The sequence below is a fragment of the Eriocheir sinensis genome, chromosome 34 (assembly GCF_024679095.1).
Source record: "Eriocheir sinensis breed Jianghai 21 chromosome 34, ASM2467909v1, whole genome shotgun sequence".
Classification (NCBI taxonomy): domain Eukaryota; kingdom Metazoa; phylum Arthropoda; class Malacostraca; order Decapoda; family Varunidae; genus Eriocheir; species Eriocheir sinensis.
This window is the reverse complement of record NC_066542.1, coordinates 8,745,791-8,759,947: the sequence shown is the minus strand read 5'-3', so window position 1 is coordinate 8,759,947 and position 14,157 is coordinate 8,745,791. Positions and strand designations below refer to the sequence as shown.

Genomic DNA, 14,157 nt, shown 5'->3' with positions numbered 1-14,157 from the left:
AAGGTGGAGGGAGATGAAGACAAGGTGGAGGAGATGAAGGCAAGGTGGAGGGAGATGAAGGCAAGGTGGAGGGAGATGAAGGCAAGGTGGAGGGAGATGAAGGCAAGGTGGAGGGAGATGAAGGCAAGTTGGAGGGAGATGAAGGCAAGGTGGAGGGAGATGAAGGCAAGGTGGAGGGAGATGAAGGCAAGGTGGAGGGAGATGAAGGCAAGGTGGAGGGAGATGAAGGCAAGGTGGAGGGAGATGAAGGCAAGGTGGAGGGAGATGAAGGCAAGGTGGAGGGAGATGAAGGCAAGGTGGAGGGAGATGAAGACAAGGTGGAGGGAGATGAAGGCAAGTTGGAGGGAGATGAAGGCAAGGTGGAGGGAGATGAAGGCAAGGTGGAGGGAGATGAAGGCAAGGTGGAGGAAGCTGACGTCAAGGCTGAGGAAGCTGACGATAAGGGGGAGAGCAGACGGGAAGGTGGAAAGAGCAAACAACAAGGCATAAGGAGCAGACGGCAAGGCTTAAGTCCCTCACCTAATAATTTCCAGCGCCTGAGATCAAAAGAAACGTCCTTTGTACCTGCACGGCGCACGTTAATTAGGGAAAGATGCCGCTCATGTATCAAGGTGCTCTCTCACCTGTCTTTGCCTTTCCCTTCTGCCTCCTCCTCCTCCTCATTATTTATATTATCTACTTAACACCCCCGCTACCACCTCACGGCCTATCATACGCCCCGCCGCCGCTACCAGGGAAGTCTCAAGGCCCGTAATGGTGGTGCTAATGACTCTCTAAGGATCAATTGCTCAAAGGGTCAAGGGATAATGATAAGCACCGTGGCGCACATGGTTAACGTGAGTGTTGATATTCCCTTCCTCATTATCCGTTTTCTTGTCTCAAAACAGGTATGATTGCTTTGTTATCCATAATCTCTCTCTCTCTCTCTCTCTCTCTCTCTCTCTCTCTCTCTCTCTCTCTCTCTCTCTCTCTCTCTCATACATGTCAGTCATAATCGCCTTTCCTATTGTTCTCCTCCTTTCCATCGTCCCTCCTCACTCCCCTCGCCTCTTGTGCTGCCTCTCCCCTTCTCGTTCCTCTCCTTAGCCTTGTCTCTCTGCTCCCTCATTAGTATACGTTCCTCGGTCCAGTGATCTGAGCATTTGAGTTTTGTGTCCTTTGCTTCCCATGATGTTGTAACAAGCTTTATTTTCTCTTGGCGATAGAGGATAGACTTCTGCTTTATTCATTATTATTATTATTATTATTATTATTATTATTATTATTATTATTATTATTATTATTATTATTATTATTATTATTATCATTATTATTATTATTATTATTATTATCATCATCTTCATTAGTAACAGTAGTGGTTGTTGTTGTTGAAGTAGAGCGTTAGTAATTGTTTTCTTCAGACGTTTCCTGGAAGCTGCCGGACAGAGATCACCGTTGCATGACATTGAACTTATGATGCTACTTATTCCGTGTGTGTGTGTGTGTGTGTGTGTGTGTGTGTGTGTGTGTGTGTGTGTGTGTGTGCGTGTGTGTTTCACCTATAAGATTCCCAGAGCCACCACCATCACCACCACAACCATCACCATCACGAAAATTACTACCACTATTATTACTATCACTGCTACGCCCTACCACCATCACCACCACGACGACAACCACTATAAACAACCACGCTGTCCACCATTTTGATTGCCACACCATCACCAATATATAAGAAAATCACCACCAATATTTTCACTCAGATAATAAAAGAAACGCCTAAAAAGAATCACCACCACCATCACCACCCTCACCATCGTCATCATCAACAGGTAATTAAGTCTCCCTCGCCTTCGTCAGGTCCTGCACGGCTCCCCTCTCCCTCTTAAGATTTTAATGACTCAATCACTTTCAATTAGCTGGCCGTTTTCTTTTCGTGTCCCTGTGCCCTTAACGCTTCGTCCGTCACCCCGCCTCCCCTCACCCCACGGCTGCTCCAATCTTCTTCTTTTTTTTTTTCACTGAACTGAGAAATGTCTGTTTGTTGTTGTATTTTGTCATTGTAACTATTCAGAAAGATACGATGAGTTTTCTGGACGCAGCTATGAATGGTATTTGTTTTCATGCATGTGTGTAAATATGTATGTATGTATGTATGACTGACTGACTGAAAGAATGAATGTATGTATGTATGTATGTATGTATGTATGTATGTATGTATGTATGTATGTATGTATGTATGTATGTATGTATGTATGTATGTATGTATGTATGTATGTATGTATGTATGTATGTATGTATGTATGTATGTATGTCTCTCTCTCTCTCTCTCTCTCTCTCTCTCTCTCTCTCTCTCTCTCTCTCTCTCTCTCTCTCTCTCTCTCTCTCTCTCTCTCTCTCTCTCTCTCTCTCTCTCTCTCTCTCTCTCTCACCCTCCCCTTCTCCTACCCACACCCACACACATCTTCAGCGTCGCCGCCCAGCTCGCCCCGCAGAGAATGTCACCACAACCCCGAGTCTCCCGTGGCGAGGCGAGGTATTGGAAGGTGGCGGCTGAGGGACACACTTGAAAGAGGACGTATCGGTCATTCGCTGAGGAGGTGAAACGCGGCACATTAAGGAGATTGGGAGAATGGTGAGGAAACAAACTTTAGTCACGGTGGAATGACAGTAATGAAAACGGAAGTCATGCATGCGATCTTGAAAGCAGGATAAGAATACGAAATGCAAGTTTAATTAAAGGCAAAATGAAGTACAGATTTAATGTATGAAAATGTAAAACCACGTGGCAAGTAGGAAAGGACAATCTTGAAGTCAGAATTTAAGACAGAATTACACGAAGCAGTAAATGTTTATTGGGAGTTTAACAAGGCAGTACGAATTCACGGGCAGTCACATCACGTGGCGAGTAGGAAAGGACAATCTTGAGGTCAGAATTTAAGACATAATTATACGAAGCAAGGGAGGTTTACTGGGAATTTAACAATGCAGTATGAATTCACTGGTAAAGTCACATCAAGAAGTGCAATTTTCCATCCTAAATCACGTCAGAAAGCGCAAGTTCAAAGGGGAAAGGACATTAACAAGCACGGCCTCAGTCAAACACTACTGTAAGATGTAAAAATGAAATGGCAAAGTCTTGTTAATTAGTATTGGCCATTCCATTATAGGTGAATGCGTTGTTAGAGGAAGTGAAGGCCGTAAACTTAACCTAACCTAACAAAACCAAGAAAAGTTACCTAACCTATCAAAACCAAGAAAAGTTACCTAACCTAACAAAACCAAGAAAAGTTACCTAACCTATCAAAACCAAGAAAAGTTACCATACGTCTTTACTCAGAAAAAAAAATCATCTATGCTTCCTTACTAAACAGACTTTCCATATAACAAAGTGAAGGCTTTTTTTGTTAATTTATGCTATAGGTTTCAGGATATCATGCGTTTGAAAATTCCCGAAACTCAACCTAACCTAACCTAACCTAACAAAACCCCGAACAGTTACCGCACGTGTTGATTAATAAAAATAACCTATTCTTCCTTACTAAATGAGACTTCCTATAGCATAATGAGTTAATCCTTTGTTAATTTGTATCATAATTTGCCGCCTATCACGTGTTTGAAAATTCTTTGAACTTAACCTAACCTAACAAAACCACTAACAGTTACCACATGTCTTGACTCAGAAAAATCATCCATTCTTCCAGACTAAATGACACTTTCTATATGACATAATGAGTTCTTCCTTTGTCGATTCATGCCACAATTTGCCGCCTATCACGTGTTTGAAAATTCTTTGAACTTAACCTAACCTAACAAAACCCCGAACGGTTACTATCCGTCTTTACTCAGAAAAATCATATAAGCTTCCGTATTCTTCTAACACGCGGCAGGTTCTTAATTAACCTTCCGTGATCCGAGACTCACTAATGCGTGTAATCAAATCACCGAAGACCTGAAAGACGTCAGCGGCATTTGCTCCCTTATATACCCCTCCGCTGCGCTGGCGATTGAGGAACAGAATCGATACCCAATACAGTGCGCAGCCTCATTTCCGGCCCCTTTGCTGACGCCCTCATTCCTTATACACACACACACACACACACATATACGCGCGGTTCTTTCAGTGACAACAATGATACACACTAATCTTCCCAAGCCTCGTATATACATGGCTTTCTTAAAAATCGTAGCTATTTTGTTTCCGAGCCTTGAAATGGAGAGGCTATTTTGGTATCCGTGTTCTTTTTCATCTCGTCATAACCTTTCCGCCACCACGTTTCATCCAGGCGCCTCTCCATCATCCGCCCTCCACCAGACATACTCCGCGTGACTCTGGAAGGACGCCCCGCTAACCTAACATTCCCGCTCCTGCACCTTCATACAAGTCAGGGTGAGTCATGCTGTTGCCCGGGTGAGGGAAGGTAGGAGTGGATGGCAAGTGAAGAGACGAACATATATTTTACAGGAGTGTTAAGAGTGGAAAAGTCAGTTATACAGTTTTTTTTTTAACAAAGGAGGCAGCTCAAGGGCACAAAAAAGGAAACAATAATAAAAAATGCCCGCTACTCGCTACTCTAAGATGTGTATGTATGTATGTTTCTATCTATTTATCTATCTATCCTTCTATCTTTATATCAATTCTTTTTTGAAAAATTGCACGATTCTGACTTAGATGGCAATTGAAATTCTAAGAGTTGCATTCTGGCAACTCGCACATATTCAAATTCAATATTTCATCAATGCTTTTGGTGGAATGAAACCTGCGAAGCATTTCTATTTGTAGCTAATCATTGGAGCCCATGATTTGAGGAATATAATGAATTCATGAAAGAGTAAAAAGAACGTTTATAAACACTAATTAAAGGCTTTGTACCGCACACACGAGTAAAAGTTACGAAAACGAGTTTGTTGTAATGAAGTTAATTATTGAATTTTTCCCCATTCTGGCGGCTCAAATCTGAATGTGTACCCCATCACCGGAACAGCTTTATTGATGTTAGAAGTGAATAACCGCTTTACAAACTTATAAAAAAAAGCGCGTAATGCCTAACTTTAATTCACTTCGTATATAACAATTTTTACCTAGCTTTTATTCATTACGTATATAACAATTTTTACCTAGCTTTTATTCATTACGTATATAACAATTTTTACCTAGCTTTTATTCATTACGTATATAACAATTTTAGTCTCCCTTCTATGCGTTTTACTTCCCTATTTTCTATTCATTTCGTACCATTTTTTAGTCACCCTTTATATATTCTAATTTTTCCTCTCTCCCTCTTCCTCAGACACGTTACAGTTCCTCATTTTCCCCTCGTAGTATCACATTACATTACATTTTTTAGTATCCCTTTAAATACTCTACTTCCCCTCTCTCCCTCTCCCGCACACACGTTACACAATCTCTCATTTTCCACCTCTCTTTATGACATTACGTACCATTTTATATTTTATTTTTTTAGTTTTTGTGCTCTGTTAATCCCTGTTTCCCTCTCTATCTCTTATCTTTCACCTCTTTTTTATTACATTAGATACCGTACAGTTTTTTTGTCTCCCTTACTTTCCGTTCTCTGTTATTCCCTCGTTTTCTCTCCCTTACACACGTTATACAACCCCTCATTTTTCCGCCTGGTATTATTACATTACATAAGTACCGGGCCGGAGTTTTACAGGCTCATGATATCGCTCTCATGCCCCATCTCGGTACTCCTATCCCATATTAAATGAAAACCTGCCTGGGTGAATATTAATAATCTTATCTCCCTACGGCTGGTTCCCTTCTTTTTCTCTAACATTATCTCTCGCCGTTTCATACAAGTAGTCTCTTTCTACATTTCTTTTCATTCCTACTCTTCCTTTTCCTCCTCTTCCTCTTCCTCCTCTTCTTCATTCTCCTCCTATTTTGCTTATCGTGAATATTAATCTGAAGTACTTTATTCATCTTTTTTATTAATCACATATTTTGCCTTTTTCAAACTTTAATATCTTTCTTGCCTTTTTTTTTGTCAACTTCTAGGCAGTCTTTTATTTAATAGCAAAAGGAACGCGATTTTTTTTTTTCTGTGTCAACCTAATCCAGTTTTTATGCATTAGCCTAGCATATTTATCGAATCTTTAAACATTCTATATACATGCTCTAAGGAGAAAAAATGGAGCACCACTTAAAATGATATACTAAGTAACTTTAACAATGAATTTTTTTTATTCGTTACAAGTGTCATTTTACTTATTTGCGCCTAGCGAGCATTTTCTTTCTTTCTTTCTTTCTTTTTTTTTTTGCGTTTGCCTTTGAGCTGCTTAGTCTGTTTGAAAAAAAATATCGGCAGCAGTATTATGTTTAGTAACTTACCGAACTTTCCCACACACAGGTCGAACACTTTTTTCACCCACGTACACTTATGGACGTCAACGGACATTCCAATTCACATACACAATGGCTTAATTAAAGTCAATTTACGGTCTGAATATACTCATAAAGTTACAATTTGAAATATATTTTTATTTAGGCCACTGAACACAAGCATTCTTCCTCATCGTCACACACACACACACACACACACACACACACACACACACACACACACACACACACACACACACACACACACACACACTCATGTTTAACCGTGTGTGTATTTCTCTGTATGATGTCCAAGTGCAAAGTTATATCTTAATCAGATAATCACGTCTGCAGTCAGCGAGTTTATTAAGAGCGACAGGCGGAGTGTATCAGGACAGAGACGGGCGGAGCAGACGGCTGAGGAGGAGGAGGAGGAGGAGGAAGAAAAGAAGAAGGAGGAGGAGGAAGATAAGGAGGAGGAGGAGGAAGACAAGAAGGAGGAGGAGGAGGAAGAAAGAGAAGGCGGAGGAGGAAGAAGAGAAGTAGGAGAAGGAAGACGCCGGTACCTCTGTGTTCTTAGAAATGAGATCTTACTAAAGGATGAAGGAGTAAGAGGAGAAGGATAAAGAGGCTGCAGGGGGAGGCTCTGAGGAAGGTTGTCAGCTGGGTATGATGATGTGAGCTGCGCATCTTGAGCTTAGAGTGCGAGGTGATGGGAGGGAGAATATGTCAATAAAATACACATGTTAACAGCTTCATCTACAGGTATTCAGGCATTTCGACGTTATGAAGGGAATACTGATTAAAGAGTACAACGTTTTCTCTCTTATTCCCCCAAACTATAATTTTACATCCGGCTAAATATGCAAATTTTTCATGATTAATTAAATAATCTACGTTAGGGGCACTGAAAGGATGAATACAATACTGAATACGATATTACGATATGCATATTTGTAGAGTAAAAAGTCGTATTCATGTTTGATATGCTTTTGCTTACTAATTTATACAGAGAAAGCAAAAGGAGGGAAAGTTATTGAATACACGACAAAATAAATGAGACTACTGAAGGGAGGGAGCGTGGCAGAAAAGGTGTGTGAAAGGAGAGAAAACAAGGGAGAGGAACGAAAGAGGAAAAGATTAACGAGTGAGAGGGAGATGGACAGTAAAAGAAGAATGTATTAGAGAAGAAAATGAATAATAGAGCAAAGACTAAAGGCAACAGGGGTAGAGAAACGGTCCAAAGGGGAACGAGAGAGAGAGAGAGAGAGAGAGAGAGAGAGAGAGAGAGAGAGAGAGAGCAGGTGTTTGAGTAGGCTGAAAAACAAGCGAATGAGATAAACGAAAACGGTACAGAAAAAATAAAAGAAAATGTGCAGTGAAAACAAATGGGAGACTGAAAAAAAAAGAAAGGAAAATGAGACAGGAGACGAGAAAGGTTTGAAGGGTCTGCAAGAGAGAGAGAAAACAGGAGGCTGAGAAAAGTGGGTAAGTAGAGAGGGCAGAAGAGGTGAAAGATGAGAGGTAAGGGAGAGGTGTGCCTAGGGGGATCAGCCTCAACAACGGGAGACCCTTCATACTGGATCCTCTTGAATAAGGCGTTAGAATGTTTAATAGTTTTGACTCCTGAGGGATGTGCAGGGAAATTAGGAAAGGGGAGGAGAGAGAGAGACGGAGGGGAGGAGGCGATGGAGGTGGAGGATAAGAAAGAGCAAGGAGGAAAAAATTTAAGGAACAGGGACATAGCAACTTTAATCTTCTCCCACCTCGTACGAAGAGGAAAATATGGTAGCGGAGAAGAAGGGAGACAGAAGGAAGAGGAGGAGGAGGAGAAGGAAGAGAAGAACAAGAGATGGAAGCGGAGGAGAATACGAACGAGTAAAAGAGAGGATTTAAGAAAATAAATCAAATAAGAGGAGAAAGAGGAAGAGGAGGTGGAGTCGACTTAGAATATGAAAGAGTGAAAGAAAACGGAAGAAACGAAAATAAAGTTGAAAGAATGAGAAAAAACGCTTGAGAGAGAGAGAGAGAGAGAGAGAGAGAGAGAGAGAGAGAGAGAGAGAGAGAGAGAGATGAGCTTTGCCTGGGGAAAGGAATAAAGCGGAAGAAACCTTGGACTAGGGAGAGGAAAGATTGGGTGAGAAAGGGGAAGGAAATGCGAGAGGATGAAGAAGAAGAAGAAGAAGAAGAAGAAGAAGAAATAAAAAAAGAAGAGGAAGAGGAAGAAAAGGATTAAAAGCAGAGCGCAAAAAAGAAAACAAGGCAAAGTTAGTTAACCCTGAAAGAAAAAAGAAAGAATATCACGGAAAAGAAAGACTCGTTCAAGTTAGCTCACGAAAAATAAAAGTGAAAAAAATATCAAGGTGTAAAATGAAAAGGAATCTAAATTAAGACACAGCGGAAAGTTCTTAATGAAATGCCGTGTGGAAGAAATAAAAAAAAGAACAATCTCACCTGTATTTTCATCTGCCACCTTTATAGATCGGCGCCAATAAGTGCTGATTGACGAGACTGATGATAATGATGATGATAATAAAAGTAATAGTTGTAATAATAATAAAAAATAATAAAAATAACAAGAGAAAATAATGAAAATAAAAAAGCTTCCCCTAGAAATTGTCAGTCAGAGTATCAGGACGAAGGGAAGTGAGATATATAGATAGATAGATAGAAACAAATAATAGAAACGATAGACAAATAATAGAAACGAAAGATAAAGATAGATAGATAGAAACAAATAATAGAAACGATAGACAAATAATAGAAACGAAAGATAAAGATAGATAGATAGAAACAAATAATAGAAACGATAGACAAATAATAGAAACGAAAGATATAGATAGATAGATAGAAACCAATACTATAAACGATAAACAAGTGAGAGAAAAACAAATAATAGAGAAAGGATAAACAGGAGGACAGAGAGAAGAGGCAAACAACTTTCTTCTGACTCCATCCCTCGAGGACAACGACAAGGAAGAGGGAAGCGAGGAGGAGGAGGAGGAGGAGGAGGAGAAAGAGGAGCAGATAGCACAAAATTCTGATTATACAACTAACTACAACACAGATTATTGCATCAGTTCTCATGACAGGCGCATCAGGTATATATATAAAAAAATAAGTAATTGTTTTAGTGGAAGTGACATTTTAATTCGCCCATATTTTATAATGTTTTGGCTATTCGTCCCGCGTAAATTAGTCAGGCCACTCTTTTATTTTCAGCCGAGGAAGTGGCTGTATGTTTATAGCGCCGTTATGTTAAAATGTTTCCTAAATACGCCGGACGGGCGGCAACACCCATTAATAACACTCACTGCGACACTAAGTCCGTGAAACCTTGCCGCTCCCTTCATAACACACACACACACACACACACACACACACACACACACACGAACACTACACACCCAGAATTACTCAAATGACCGATTTTCTAGAGCGTTTATGCACACAACAGTCCATGCATTTACCCTGAAGCCACCCCCTTCTCACCCTTGTGTCCACCATGTGCCGTGCCACTGAGTTCTGAATGAATGTCAATAAGACAAACAAAATCTTTGTTAACACTCACGTGTCTCTGCGGTGACCGCGTCGATTCTTAGTGTGTTGGCGACCTGTAAGAAGAGATGAATTTGTATTATTATAATGTTTTCCTATGTTGGCTGTTAGAAATAATGGAATATGTAATGAAATGTATCGGCACACACACACACACACACACACACACACACACCGTTCCCATGGTGCAGTGGTCAAGGACTCGCCAAGCTATCATGCAGGTTGAGGTTCGCGCCTTGCTAATGGCAATTTTTATGTTTTCCACAGACGGGGAGCGGTTACTACCCTCCCTTGAGCAAGGGGATGGAGGTGTGTGGTGTGTAAGGTGCCACCACTGCTTTTCATTAAGCTAACGAGCTCCAAACCGGGAAGGTGATTACGAGTCCAGCACGTGATCATACCGTGAGTGAACTACACATACAAGTTGCCATCTAGAGCACAGGATTGTAAATTGCCGTCAGAGTGCCGTGCGGCCTCGCTGCTGACCCAGAACAAGAGAGCAACTAACTCAGCGCCGCCGACGGAACAAACGGCGCAGCGCTAAGTGCCTTCGACAATGACGAAATTGTACGTGTTGTTTGTGACCCGGCGCCTCGGCCCGACACCTGACTCACCGGGACACAGTAACGCGACGCTGAAAAAAAAGTAGGCACACCATTAATGATCAAGTCAATGTTATTTATCATTGTTTTTGGTAATATCAAGTGAAGTCATACTGTGAGAGTCAGGTTGCAGTGTCGATCCTCTGATTTCAATTTCCGGGAACCTCTTTGAACAAGCCAGGCGTATACCATTCCAATTTCCTACAGTTTTCGGCAGGATCGACTCCGCCGCGTGCACGGGCAGCCCAGTTAGCCACAGACTCCCTAGATGAAAAGGAGCGGTCACGTAACTCACTAACAGACAGCCACGCACACGAACAAAACAGCAAAAGGTCTGTCAGCCAACCAATCAGTCGGTCAGCGAGTCATTTTATTGGTCAGGCCATTGGTGAGGATGTTCGCAGTCTCTCTCTCTCTCTCTCTCTCTCTCTCTCTCTCTCTCTCTCTCCCCTCCCCCCCTCCCCCCACACACATTTTTCACGCATATCTCTTTACAGTAGAGATTTACGGGAGGATGGAAGGGAGGAAAAAGGGTAAAAACGACCTGTTCGTGATGCTCTTTAGCGGTGAATAGCGGTGTTGATGGCGTGACGATTGTGGCGGTGGTTATGGTGGCCGTGATGGCGCTGTTGAGTGGGCGATTGGTTGGCAATGACAGGTGGTGGTGGAGTTTTTTTTCAGCGGGTTTGAAGGCAGTGCTAACAGTGAAACCAGCAGCAACAGCAGTAGTAGTAGTAGTAGTAGTAGTAGTAGTAGTAGAAGATTGTATACTTGTTATTTATAATGCTTTTCTGGTTGCAATAATGTTCGATAACGACGTTTTCTGGTAAAGGTTGTGGTGACGGTGACAGCTGTGATTAGATTCCTCAACCAAACTGTGCTCTTCGTGTTAAAAATCCTCAGTGCAAAACATGGTAATTCGTGATTTTAGTGGACGCGCTGTAGGTGGAGGATGTGGAAGTGGTAACGCGGCAAAGACGAAGAAGCGGGGTGGAGGAGGAGGTGGCTGTGACGGCGATGGATGAAGCAAGGTCGCAAGCAATGAGAGTGAGTGCTTCAGGGGAGGCGGAGGGCGAGGCGGGGAACAGTGGACCGGTGGAGAGTGATCAGGTCCCATCACTCAACGCGTATTTATGGAGCCATTTATTTAGGTAAGAGGGAGAGATGGAGGGTCAGGGGGAGAGGGCATGCAGGGAGGAAAGGTGTGTTGGGATGCACGGTTAAATATGGGGACAATTATGTTTGGAGGGCAGATTAATGCACTGATGTGATTGCAAATTTATATATTCAGTGCACGCGTGATCAAAATGAAATGAAAAAATAGAACCGCGTGGTGGGGCCGCGGATTATACTTTAGGCTGAATGTTGGCAGGTGTGAAATGGATCCCAGCACGCAGGAATGGATGACAGGTGAGGGGAGGAAGAGGCTGACGAGGGGAAGAGTGTGTGTGTGTGTGTGTGTGTGTGTGTGTGTGTGTGTGTGTGTGTGTGTGGGGGGAGGTTGAAGAAGAAAAGAGGCTGACGAGGGAAGAGTGTGTGTGTGTGTGGGGGAAGGGTTGAAGAAGGAAGTATGGGAATAGCATAGTCTCAAAAGGTTACTGATAATTGATGAAAGACAAGTTGAAGAAAAATGTAGCAGAGAGCGAGAGACCAAGGGATGATGAGGCATAAGAAACAGCAGCTTGTTATGCCCTATCGTCCTTTGGTCTCCTGCTACCTATGTTTGTGATCCATATATTTACACGTCTTCGTATTAGTTTCATGTGTGAGAGTATGTGGAGCGTTGCCTGGTCGTATGTGGCAAGTGATATTTACTCCTTTATAACCCACTAAAGCAGGACCCTCGACCCCCCTCCCGCTCCCCCTCCATCCACTCGCCAACCCTCAAAGTTACATCAATGGAGACAATAACGAAATCCGCCAGTGATAACATTTTTTACGTGCAATACACCTGACGGCTGGAAAAAAATCCTAATTGCATTTTCAACCAGGTTTTATAGGCATCAGATGTGATTTCATATGAACACACACACACGCGCGCACACACACACACACACACACACACACACACACACACACACACACACAACGACCTGGCCTTTGTTAATTTTCACGCACATAGTCTCAGAAAAAAAAAATCTAGAAAAATGGTCTCACAAATTTTCTAGTACATGAGGACACTGAGTTGACGGAGAAAGGAAGGAAGATAATGAGGCGTAGGAGGAAGAAGGAAAGACGAGGTGATGATGGGAAGGACGGGACGATAAGATGATGGAGGAAGGAGAGAAGGGGTAACAATGGCATATGGGAGGGAGATGAAGAAGAGCTGACAAGAGGGAAGAAGAGGGAGACAATGGAGAATTATGAGAGGGAGCTTTGAGGGAGGAGAGGAGCAGGACTGAGTGTGGGAACATGAAAACGGCAAAAAAGAAGAGGGAAAAGGGACGCAAGGAAAGGTGAGAGGTGAAAAAATGAAGATAAAACGTACAGGGAGAAGATTACGTGGGAAGAAAACAAAAGACGGATGAAGAGGAAGAGGGAAAACGGACGGATGAAAAGGAAGATGGAAAACGGACGGATGTTAAGGAAGAGGGAAAACGGACGGATGAAAAGGAAGAGGGAAAACGGACGGATGTAAAGGAAGAGGGAAAACGGACGGATGTAAAGGAAGAGGGAAAACGGACGGATGAAAAGGAAGAGGGAAAACGGACGGATGAAAAGGAAGAGGGAAAACGGACGCAGGAAAAGTGAGGATTGAAAAATAAAAGATAAAACGTACAGGGAGAAAATTACGTGGGAAGAGGACAAAAGACGGATGAAAGGGAAGCCACACGAGCCATTTTTGCGCAAGGGTTAAATCTTGTATCCGTCTTTTTCCATTTTCTTTTGATTTTACAGCTGATACTATTATTGCCGCCACCGCTGATTGTGTTACTACTACTACTACTACTACTACTACTACTACTACTACTACTACTACTACTATTATCTACTACACAAGCCATTTTTGAACAAGGGTTAAATCTTATATATCTTTTTTTTACCACTTTCTTAAATTTACAACTGCTACTACTACTACTGCCACTACTACTACTACTACTACTACTACTACCACCACACAAACCTTTATAGTTCAAGGGTTAAATATCTTATATCTCCCTTTTAGCACTTTTGAATTTTACAGCTGCTACTACAATTCCTACCACTTCTGATTATGTTTCTACTACTACCCACGCTGGTCCAGCCGCACGATTCTGAGAAAGCCACCTTAGAATCGATTTCCGCTTTGGGTGTGATGAAAGCGTGAAAGGTGGTTGGATTGAGATTGACAGAGCAGAACGGAAAACGTGAGGGAAAAGACATGGGCGAGGAAGGCCCAGAGTCGCAGATGCATCGAAAAGTGAAAAGCCTTAAGAAAGATATTTGTCAGTTGAGGCGGTCAGAATCAAATGTTCTTGTGACTAGCTTTTGTTGAGTGAATATTTCTAGTTTTCTTTCAGTTACGACGCCAATGCTTTTCTCTCCGCATTTCTTCTTTGATAATTCCGTATCCTCCTTTCCTCTTTCATAGTTACCCTTTAAATCTAATCCGGTTCTTCTTGCCCTAATCCCTTCCTCCCACTCTATTTGCTTCATTTCCTCCCCTCCGTTCTCCTTTCACCTGTGAGTCGTTCT

General features: G+C 42.1%; 1 protein-coding gene across 7 annotated transcripts in view; it reads right to left on the bottom strand.

Moving 5' to 3' along the window:
* LOC127007025 (uncharacterized) overlaps positions 1 to 14,157 on the bottom strand; it is a 206,709-nt gene that overhangs the window by 137,468 nt on the left and 55,084 nt on the right. For all 7 annotated transcript variants that reach the window (XR_007760025.1, XR_007760028.1, XM_050877506.1 and 4 more), the window contains exon 2: positions 9,894 to 9,936. Coding sequence is in view for 5 of the 7 variants with exons in the window: in XM_050877506.1 (XP_050733463.1) it covers positions 9,894 to 9,936 (43 nt within the window). In the remaining 2 variants the exon portion in view is untranslated. The remainder of the gene's footprint in view (positions 1 to 9,893; positions 9,937 to 14,157) is intronic.